This window comes from Sebastes umbrosus, chromosome 7 (assembly GCF_015220745.1).
Source record: "Sebastes umbrosus isolate fSebUmb1 chromosome 7, fSebUmb1.pri, whole genome shotgun sequence".
Taxonomy (NCBI): Eukaryota; Metazoa; Chordata; class Actinopteri; order Perciformes; family Sebastidae; genus Sebastes; species Sebastes umbrosus.
This window is the reverse complement of record NC_051275.1, coordinates 25,450,609-25,461,943: the sequence shown is the minus strand read 5'-3', so window position 1 is coordinate 25,461,943 and position 11,335 is coordinate 25,450,609. Positions and strand designations below refer to the sequence as shown.

The following is an 11,335-nucleotide window of genomic DNA, read 5'->3' as shown; positions in this document are numbered from 1 at the left end:
TATGTCCAAAAAAGTCATAGTATAGTATGCAGGAAATAGCCATAGTAGAGTATGTCCAAAAAATTATTCGAAAGTCATAGTATAGTATGTCGAAAAAAGTCATATTACAGTATTTCTAAAAAAGTCATAAAAAGGTCAGAGTATAGTTTGTCAAAAAAAAGTCATAGCATAGTATGTTGAATAAAGTCATAAAAAGTCATAGTAGTATGTCGAAGAAGTGAGAAAAGATCATAGTTGGTATCTCGAAAAAAGTCATAGTATTGTAAGTTATGAAAAAGTCGTAAGTCTAGTATGTTGCAACAGCTGCGACAATCCAGATCAGAATTGACCAACACTTTCCAATTTCTGACTGAAAATTCATAACACAAAGTACTGAATTTCTCTCTCTGACCTCCAGCGCACCAAGCACTCCTCCTCGTGACAAAACAGATGGAGCGGTATAAATTTAAAGTCTAAACAATGACCACATGACAGGAAGAGCAGATTAAGTAGTCTTCCTCATGCTGATTTGATCAGGAAAAAACAATATCCTGCTAGTATGCGAGTTGAAAATGGATATTTAATGAGGGGATACTTGTTGTGGGATTAATGAGAATAAAAGACAGATTAATTGATAATCACAAAAATAGGAACACAGTGAAATTTGTAGTGGTAGGTTACATTATAGAGTACATTATTATCTGTTCATTTTTAACTACGTTCAGTACAAAAAGGTGAAAAAACGTATGTACAAACTCAAAATCATTTAATGATATTAAACAAACAGTATCTGACCTGGCACAAGTTACTGTTGAGTTTGTTGAAATACCATTAATGGTAACACAAGGGTGTCCACAGCATTTGGAAATTGTCTGTGAATGGGACACAGTTTACTATAATCTGCATTAATCAATATTCAATGATTATCAGGACTTTTCAGTCAATGTGACTTTAAGAGAGACCAGCAATATATAAAATGCTAACAATTAATTTACGGACGAAGAAAAGATGCTTAGTAAGAATGAGCGTGCACCCTGCGGTCACATCTTTCACCTTGTAGCCCGGCATCTGTGTGCATCATCTCTTTGCCTTGTAAAGGTTCAAGTCAGTTTCCATGGCGCCGTTGGCATCTTTCAGCATTCAGAGTCCATGATGAAGGTCTCAAAGTTCAGGTTGAGCTCAGACACCAACGCTTCCACAAAGTCCTCCATGGTGGGCTGTCTCTGCAGCATCCCTGTCACACAAAAACACAAAGCAGCTGGTTTTAGGGTGTGTGTGTGTGTGTGTGTGTGTGTGTTCAGTGCACATCTGTCTCTGGGAAGGGAAAAGCTCTGGTTGGGCACTAGGAAGAACTGGTTTTCTATTTTCCATCATCTCACCTCATTCGGACAGGAAAATGGTCAGCTTTCTGGAACATTTAAGCTGCAGCGGTTTTACTAAACACAGCACTCTAAGATAATTCCAGTTCGGCAATGTCATCATCACAAGTATAATGTATTTTAAGGATGGTTTTATTTTTAACTCGGGCTGACAATCAATTTGTGTATAATCACATGATTGTCCATGATTAATCGCAAATTAATCACACATTTTTCATCTGTTCAAAATGTACCTTAATGGGAGATTTGTCAAGTATTTAATACTCTTATTAACATGGGAGTGGGCAAATATGTTTGCTTTATGCAAATGTATGTATATATTTATTATTGGAAATCAATTAACACAAAACAATGACAGATATTGTCCAGAAAACGTCACAGGTACTACATTTAGCATTAATAATATATGCTCAAATCATAACATGGCAAACTGAAGCCCAACAGGCAACAACAGCTGTCAGTGTGTCAGTGTGCTGACTTGATTATGACTTGCCCCAAACTGCATGTGATTATCATAAAGTGGGCATGTCTGTAAAGGGGAGACTCGTGGATACCCATAGAACCTATTTTTATTCACATATCTTGAGGTCAGAGGTCAAGGGACCCTTTTGAAAATGGTCATGACAGTTTTTCCTCGCCTAATTTAGTGCAAGTTTGGAGCGTTATCTAACCTCCTTCCCGACAAGCTATTATAACATGGTACCAATGATTCTTTAGGTTTTCTGGTTTCATATGATAGCAGCATCTTTACTCTAGCTTTAAAACTGAACCCGCTACAACCTCTGGAAGACTATTGCGTTTAACTTTGACATCCCTATTTTTAACATCTGGATCTTGATATCTGATGTGTAATCAGTGCAAAGTGAACGTATAATATTATATACTATCATTAAAGACAGTATGCAGTACTTTTTGGTTTTTTTTCTCACACACTCTCCCTATACTGAGAAGAAGTGTAAACAGGCACAGGAACTCAGAGAAACAAGCTTTGTGGATACCTTTAACAGGCTTCAGATGGTGATATGATGATCCAACAGACTGCATGTACTGTAGTAAAACACAGCTATAAAGTTCTCAACATCTTCAATTTCAGCCTTTATAGTGCCTTATAGGGGCGATACTGAGCCCTCTCACTCCCGTTACACCAGACTGTGACTAGTGGCGTAGAGCAAATATGACTGTGCAGCCAGCGAGCGAGCGAGCCCTGGGAATGTCTGTCTGTGTTTTGAGAGCCTGTCTGCCAGCTCATGCGTGGAGGACTCCCTTGCTTGCTTTACAATTCAGCTGCACGCCCGCTTTGAAGTCAGTTCATTTCCCCTTGTGTAGCTGCCAATGTAAATAGGCGCTCTCCCCCTCCCCCTCTTTCCTGCATGGGTCACCTCCAACGCACACACACACACACACACACACACACTCACTCAAACACAAGCATGTCTGCACAGGCATGCATGAATGGAGACGCAAAGAGTTTCACAAAGCGATCCTAAACACATGGACACACAGCGAGATAAGGACAGTCAAACACACACACACACTGCGGAGTCTACGTTGCTGCCATCCTGAAACTGGCTCAGCGGGTAGAAACTGAACGCAGGTTTGGCCCGACCTGCGGTGAATCGCCTTGCATGAGAGCACTATAGAAGGGATTATCATCTCCTCTTACCCACCGGTCGCTCCCTACCCTTTGGCTACAAGATGATACCGGCATAGAGGGGTCCCTAATGCACCACGACAGCAAGGCCCCTGGATCTCTGGGAACAAGGCAGCCACATGAAAGTGATGATTTCAAACCATAAACGATAGTCCTAATTAGAGGGCTGCAGGATGTTTTTGCTGAGACCACTGCACCTCGTCATGGTATAGCATGCCAGAAAAAATGTATGTCAGAAAAAAAGGTCGTAGTATAGTATGTCATGTCAGAAAAAAAAGGTAATATAAAAAGTGGATGTTTGTGCCAAATCTGAAGAAATTTCCTCAAGGCGATATCGTTTTTATGAAAACATAATGTCTTTGTGCCGGCGACAGACGTGGCTGCAGGTGTCGTTTTCGGGTTGTCTGTAAAAATGTCATAGTATAGTATGCCATAAAAAAATCATAGTATAGTATATCATAAAGAAGTGTGCCATAAACGTCATTAAACCCACCATTATTTGAATCAGATGCATTACAAGGCATCGTTTTCCATCTTTCCTCATTTTCTAATTAAATGCTCCACTATGTTCTCCAGCTTGTCGCTAACAGCAAAGTTGCGTGCAATAAAACCAGAACGGCGAGATGAAAGAAAGAGGGGAACTGCTAAGTCAGGTGATAATTCTCTGTGGGTTTGTAATTATGAGTGACTCTTTCATATTACACAGTTATCTGATTTGCTAATAAAAAACTAGAATTACCGCCTTGCGGTTGTATGCCTCCGCCAACCAGTCAGGTTGCAGTTATCATGATGTCAAAATGTCATCACTTCATCATTTTATCCTGTTAGACATTTGTGTGAAATTGTCACACAGGTAATTAGCAGATGAATTCTTGAGTTATGGACAAAAACGTGTTGTCTGAGATCGCAGTGACCTTTGACTACCAAAGTCAAACTAACTATAAAGCGAGGAATCTCTATCGTTCCGTATGTCCTTCGCATATCTCGAGAACCGTTAATCCGATCTACTTCACACTTGGCGGGTTAATTACTGGGGACCACATGGAGTGCTTTCTCCAATTTGGTGCAATTTGGACACACGACACATTCAATATTAATAAACTTTGAATAGACAAGCGAACGGCGCTCTGTGCAGCAGCGGGGGCGTGGCTTCAGAGCTCTGCAGACGGAGACGATCATGTCGTCGGCTCATTGAGTGCATTTCAGTTTTTTGCTGCTGGATGCTGGATATACTAACGTTAGAACCAAAGTCTTCTTCATTTCCCTGTAGTCAACAAGCACTGAGGGGGTCTTGACAACGCTGTACGCAGCACTTCCTTGGGGCCGGGCAATCAGCCTGCTCTGAACGGCCACGCGCTCCAAATGGGCACGAGCCCCCGACAACGCTACAAGCAGCAGTACCGGGAGGCTACCGGGAGCCAAGCAATCGGCCTGATCCAAACGTGCACTGCACTAGTTTGTGCCAAATTTGAAGAAATTCTCTCAAGGCGTTCCTGAGATATCACGTTCACAAGAACATACGTACGTATGTATGTATGGACAACCCAAAAAAATATTGGCGGGCTGTTGCCGCTGCGAGGGGCATAGAAATATTGATAGTGCAGCTTTAATCCAAAAGGCTTTGTGATCAGGGTCATGATTGGTCAAGAGAATAATGAGAATAATTACATGTCGAGGAGATATTCTACTAATCCTTGCATGAATATCCTTTTAAGTTGCCACACAAAAGGTCAGTTACAGAACAGCACCCTTGAAGCTCAAAGGAAAGCGTCAAGGACTGAATGGTACTCATCTTCCCAGTCATCTCTTCGCCAGTGTGCAGCACAAAAACAACAAGCGCACAGGTTCACACATGTTCTGACATAACACTTGTTTACTTGGTTGATTTTCACAGCACGTGAGCAGACAGCTGTGGGCTCAGCTACTAATTTGAACTCTCCGTACACTGTCTGCGGCATCACCAGCACTTTCTCTAATAGATGTAATTTCCTGACTGTGTGTCCACAGGGGGATCTGATGTCTGGAGCCTCGCATGCCACAGGTTAGTGTGTTTAACAAGCAAAGCTAACATGACAAGAGTGATGAGAGAGGCAGAGGAGGAGGAGGAAGGGGAGAGAGAAAGAGAGAGAGAGAGAAAGTTAGAGATGGAAAGGGAGGCGTGACCATGAAAGAGGTTAGTCAGGTAGATAATGGCGCCCTCGCTGGCTTCTCATCACCAACAGCTTGGGGTGTCAGCACCTGGGTCTCATACGGCGACCGGCAGTAGATGAAGAGAGGTACAACAATGAGCAGTGAGGAGTGAGACTGTTCTCAGCCCACATCCCTGGGAGAGTTTGAGAGGAATGCACAGATAACCCCAAAGTCATAACAACACTGTGGAGGAGTATCTGATCTGAGGAGCTGCTTTTATAGATACACACAAGGAGGTGGGGCTGAGTCACACGAAACAGACCGGCAGCACACTGTAAAAAGCTGAGCTCTAAAGCTAAAGAAAATGGATGCACTGCAGAGGTTAATGGTGGAGCTGCAGAGGGTAAACTACAGTATGAATCACAGCGGTATGTGAAGAAACCCCTCAAACTGCTACAACAATAAAAACCTAGAACATTGTTTTTTGTTCTGGACTGTATTACATTATTTTTCATTTGCATTTAAAAGGTACAGTGTGTAGGAGTTGTTGGCATCTAATGGTGTGGTTGCAAATAACAACCAACTTCACCTCGCTCAGAGGCCACCCATACCATAATAACACAACTTCAGGAGCAATGGAAGTCAGACGGCGGCTCACAGTTACCACAGTTTCACAAGCGTGTCGAAGAACTACAGTGGCCTTCGGGTAACGTAAAAACATGAAAGGCTCTGACTAGAGCCAGTGTTTGGTTTGTCCATTCTGGGCTACTGTAGAAACATGGCAGAGCAACATGGTGGAATCTGTGAAGAGGACCATCTCCCTATGTAGATATGAAGGGCTCATTCAAAGCTAACAAAAACACAACGATTCTTAGTTTCAGGTGATTATACACTAATGAAAACATAGGTATGAATATTATATTCCATTTCTGCTAATAGATCCCCCAAAATGTTACACACTGATCCTTTAAAAAGGGTCCCAAATTTCATCGATATTCATCCGTGGAAATAGTTTGTTTTTTAGTCGAGGTTTTGAGATTTCTGCCTCCACCCTGAAAGCCCTGACACACCAAGCCGACGGTCAGCTGTCGACAGTTTGGGGCTGTTGGTGAGCGTCTGTCAGCCTAGTTTTTGCAATGTGTCCCACTCCGTTGGCTCTTGTCTGCCAGTGTCGGAGGTTTTTCCATCCGATCCAGCATGTTCAATCGGCAGCGGCAACGCCCAATGGTGAAAGAGATCACTCTGATTGGCTTTTCCGCTCATACAAATCAGAGCACGAGAAGAGAAACGGAAGTGAGGAAAGCAAGCCAATGAGTAAAATCAAGAGGAAAAACACAGAAGACTCTCATCCGATCATCCCAATACACGGATATTTTCACAACCACATGGCTATCTGGAATGAAGCTAAGAGGTGAGTGAGAGTGGTGTGAAAATGGTCAGCAAACGTTGCTTTGTTTCATGTATCATAACAACGGCTTGTATATCCGCCACCCTCGGCCTTCCGATTTCCTTTTTTAAATGATGAATACAGACTACCGCCGCCTCTTGTGGAGAGTTATTTCTTCTCAAAAAAGGCGCAGAACGTATGTTGTAGTTGGCCGTCAGCTGTAGTCTTTGCGGTGTGTTAAAGTGCAACTTTTTGGCCAAGACAAAGGCGACGTGAGATGACTCAAAGGTTGGCCTTTGTCGCCGCTAGCTCTTTGATGTCGGGTTGGTGTTTCTGGGCCTTTTTTTATTTTCTGTGCTCATAGCCTTGAAAAATTACATGAAATAATTCAACAGCGTTTTTTGTTTCCAGAAAGTGTCCCTACACACTGGATCATCCACAGACCTCACTGGAGCCAAGTCACTTATGGTTTACAACAGCAGTGCCTCCACAGTGCAGATACTGTACGAGTTGACAACATTACAGTGGGCAGACCGATACACTCACTCTTGGCGAGGCACAGAGGAAACGCAGAGCCAAACTAAACATAGGCTGTGCTTTGTGTCCATTGTTAGGAGAGCCTTAGGACAGAGGCTTTGCCGTGTGAGTCATCTCGTATTAAAGAGTTTCCATTTCCACTCATAATGGCACCGACACGTTCATTGAGGAACACGGCTTCTACCCGCCGTTACAGTCATCTCAGGACCTGGAGTGTTGGCCAACTTGGTAAACAGAGTTTGCGCAGGTGTTAAGACACATAACGAACAAAGTATTTCAAATAACAGAGGATCTCTCTTAACGACTGCACACTGCTGACTAAGAATGCACATTTTAAGCCAAACCCTGCTTTGCAATTTGGTCACTGAACAGCCCCACTGGTGCTATTGGAAGTTGAGTACCTTGCTCAAGGGTACTTCAAGAGTATTGTTGGGGAAGTAAAGTGCACTACTCATTCTCTATCCCTACCCAATCTTTCCAAGCTGGTGTGGGAACGTTCAAATCACAGACCCTCTTCTTTACCTCCTTACTATAATACTGTATTACTTCAAATCAGACGGTCGCTGGCGGGACCACGGTTTTGCACTCTGTTACAAGTAAACAGAGCTTTATCTCAGCAGCATGTACAGAATCATTTATTTACTTAAAGGGTGGTGGACGATGGGTATCAGTCAAATGAAGACCTGTGTGGCAGGCTAACAGCTCTGAGCCTCGGTAATGACAGCTCTAGGGACAAGAACTTATGTTTCATAATCGCTGCCCAGCCTGCAGTTACTGCTGGTTGAATTTATCAAACATCTGAGTTACCGCCTAGCAAGAATTTTTCTGAAAATGGGAGTAAAGTGTCTGATGACCTAAATTCTTCAAAGAACAGATACATCTATATATATTCCCATTTTTTGGTTGAGGACATTTTTAATATGGGTTTCATTTTAAAATTGATCATTAGTCAAATATGCATTTTCAAGAACAGTCAAGAACAATCTCTAGCCCATAAAAACGTTCTGCTCGACTGTTTGGTAGAGCACATTTTGAGTCACTATATCTTATTGAAATATGGGTTGAACTTTCAGTTCCCCTCCTTACAGGAAGGTAGCAACAAAAAACTCACTCCAGACATGAGGCTTTTCTTTGGTCTAATTTTCACAGGAATATTTTATCGATATATTATCGTTTCAGAGGCCTTACTGACAAGAATTATGTGACTTGGAGTCTAATAAAAGGGGCAAATCATTTTTTAAAACCATGCTCTAAAAAAACAGTTCAGTTGGTGAAGGTAGTAAAACTAATGATGTAATTAAAATTTACTATTTTCTACTAAATAAAAAAAAATTATTATTCATTGTTGTTAATATGGTGCATTTAATGTCATTCCATTATATACTGTATATGCTAAAATAATTTAATTATGATTTTTTTACTGTCTAATACATGCTCTACCAAACGGTTGAGTTTGGTAAAAGTAGTGATGCTAAGATAATAAATTTACAATTTTTAATGAAATAAAAACAAACTTATGGACATTCACTGATTTTTCAACATTTCTGACATGTTTCAAAGTAGTTTATTGTAAATATGGTAAAAATCTAGAATAAATACATTGAAATAATACTAGGACTATTAATACTATTAATGTCATGGTAACAAATTGACATACCGTATGTTGGTAAATTAAACTATTGCTAGCATAATAACTGTACATGGTTTGTATTTTCCCTTTTGCCATCTCCACTGTTTGGTTAAAAAATGTACGGTCTGTTAAAAAAAAAAAAAAAAAAAGAGAAATTTATTCCATTTCTTTTTTCATAGTGAGAACATTAAAGATATAGAGTTGTGCAGCTTTTCTACAAAAAAACATATATTTCTTTCTTGGCTCCCTGAAAGTAAGCGTAGCAAGCACTTTCACACTTTTAGTGCTCCAATAGCAGAATGCAGGTTAAAAATCCTGTATTCTGCTTTTGGAGCATTAATCAGCACTATTGGAAACTGTCTTTAACAAATCAGAGCTGTTTTATAAGAGCTATTGATCCCAGTCCTTTGGGCTCAGCGGTGTTCAGTTCTTTCAAGATTTAATTGGTTGCTTTTATACGATAATTAAAGGTTGGAGGGAGCAGCAGTACGCCACATACGTACATTTAAAATGGGAACGAACTGGAGCGTGCAGTAACTTGAGCCTTTATAGTGTTACATTCCCTGTATATGTATGAAACTATACTCGTATACGGACTAGCGCACGGAGCTCTTAGTCACTTAAGAGTTTATGATCGCACATTTCAAAACACATTTCTGGCTGCTTCAGAAGCCGTTCAGCTGCTGCTTTTAACCATTCAAAACATGTCGAGGTGTGAAAAGCAGTTACCTCTGTCAAACCTGGAGGCGAAACTTTGGCTCACTGCCTCTGTAATTATTCCTTTGAAGTTCAGGAAGCTTTTTCTACAAACACTTAAACCAGGCCCAGAAAGCAAGCAAGACAAGGGTGATGACAAACAGTGCACGGGGAGGCTCTCTGCTGAGTAAATGCCTTCACAAAAGAAGAAAAACCTGCAATGTTATTGAGGATAAACCCTACAAAAACCTCTTAATGTAAGAAAAGTTTCATTATTTAAACATGAAATTAATCTGTATTAAAATGCACAATCAGATTTATGCTCTTTCTACTCGTTCAAGTGACTAAAGGTTTAAGTCCTGCGTGCAAACACTAAATTTGGGGAAACTGCTTTTGGTGTTTGCGCTGCAAGAACTTGGAACAGTTTACAAAACACATTAAAATTAAACACATTGTACCTATAGGTAATTTTACAATGTTTACTGAGGTAATAAATCAAGTGAGAAGTCATTTTCTCATAGACTTCTATACAATCAGACTTCTTTTTGCAACCAGAGGAGTCGCCCCCTGCTGGCTGTTAGAAAGAATGCAAGTTTAAGGCACTTCTATATTGGCCTTCACTTTTCAGACCTGGAGGTTACCCACTGCTAAATACCTGCAACACCGATGACATTCCCACCAGTCTCAGCTGTACTTTGTGTTCAGTGCTAATTAACAAATGCATGCTAAATAATAAACTAAATGAACATGATATATACCTGCAAACATCAGCACAGCATGTTAGCATTGTAATTGTGAGATAGGGTTGAGCGATGTGACGGTATATATACCGTGCAATGGTAGAAATGTGCCCACCAGTAGAGATTTGGCAGTACTGTTTCCACCGTGGTTTTACATTTTGAGTCTTTTGTTATTAACTCAAGTGTCTCATGCGAGGCAGCTGTTTTTATTTGTATGGAAGTTCCAAAAAAAAAATAATAATAATCAAATGCGATGAAGTACAGTATGGTTATTATTTTAAATTTCTTAATTGAATTTACAGAACAATTACTGTATTTTGATATAAACCGTTGCTGGGATATAAAATGATATGTACAGTGATAGAGGATATTGGCCATATCGCCCACCCCTATTGTGAGCATGTTAGCATTTAGCTCAAAGCGCTGCAGGTGGCAAAGTAAACTCACAGTGCTGCTAGCACGGCTGTAGTCTCTTTTTAAAGAATTTCCTTTTGAAAACTGCCCCAAGACGAACACAAATTCATAAATTCAAACTTTTCAGGACTTTTTAATGACTTTTTTCTCACAGCGCTGTGGTCATCAAAAGGCAAACTACCATCAGTAAATCAAGGATGAGACACTTCCCTCGGTACCTGCACTGTGTGGAGCACTGAAGATAATTTTCACCACAAATCATGTCTGTTTTTAAGTAAGGGCTATAAATTATGTTTACATCTTAGCTGTGAAGTTCCTCTCCTCCGGTTCAAACTGAACTATACATCACTGTCACAAAAAATGCTGTGGGACTGTGCAGACCACCGTGCTCTTGGGGTTTATTAGCGACTATGCGAGCAGTCATAAAATCTATTCAGCCACGCTGCCTCCAGACAAAGGACTCGGCTACCGAGCCGTAGTAGATCCATTTTCTGTGCTCGGCGGTCGGGGCTATGGGAACAGTCTGGGCCATGAAAGCCTTCTCTGTGGCGGGAGCCGAGGTTCAGTTCAGTCAGTCGATCACCTTTCACTCTCTCCTTCCCTTTCTCTTCCCTCTTACTCTCACTTTTTCTCTGACTCATTTCAGTCCTGTTGCTGCTCCTGCTGCTAGTCTGGATTTAATGCCCCGGTTTACATTTCAACACCGTCTTTCCTGGGAAACATCCAGTGGCGGGGAGGGAGCCCTGCAGATAAAGACTGGCCTCTGATTAGCCTTGCTGGGCCTGCTCCGGT

The 11,335-nt window shown here is 41.2% G+C and overlaps 1 protein-coding gene across 3 annotated transcripts in view; it reads right to left on the bottom strand.

Moving 5' to 3' along the window:
- Nucleotides 1-542: 542 nt before the first annotated feature.
- Nucleotides 543-11,335, bottom strand: part of LOC119491838 (mitochondrial intermediate peptidase-like) — a 34,216-nt gene continuing 23,423 nt past the window's right edge. For all 3 annotated transcript variants that reach the window (XM_037776076.1, XM_037776077.1, XM_037776078.1), the window contains one exon: nt 543-1,213. In XM_037776076.1, the coding sequence (XP_037632004.1) occupies nt 1,113-1,213 (101 nt within the window). In that variant the 3' untranslated portion in view covers nt 543-1,112. The remainder of the gene's footprint in view (nt 1,214-11,335) is intronic.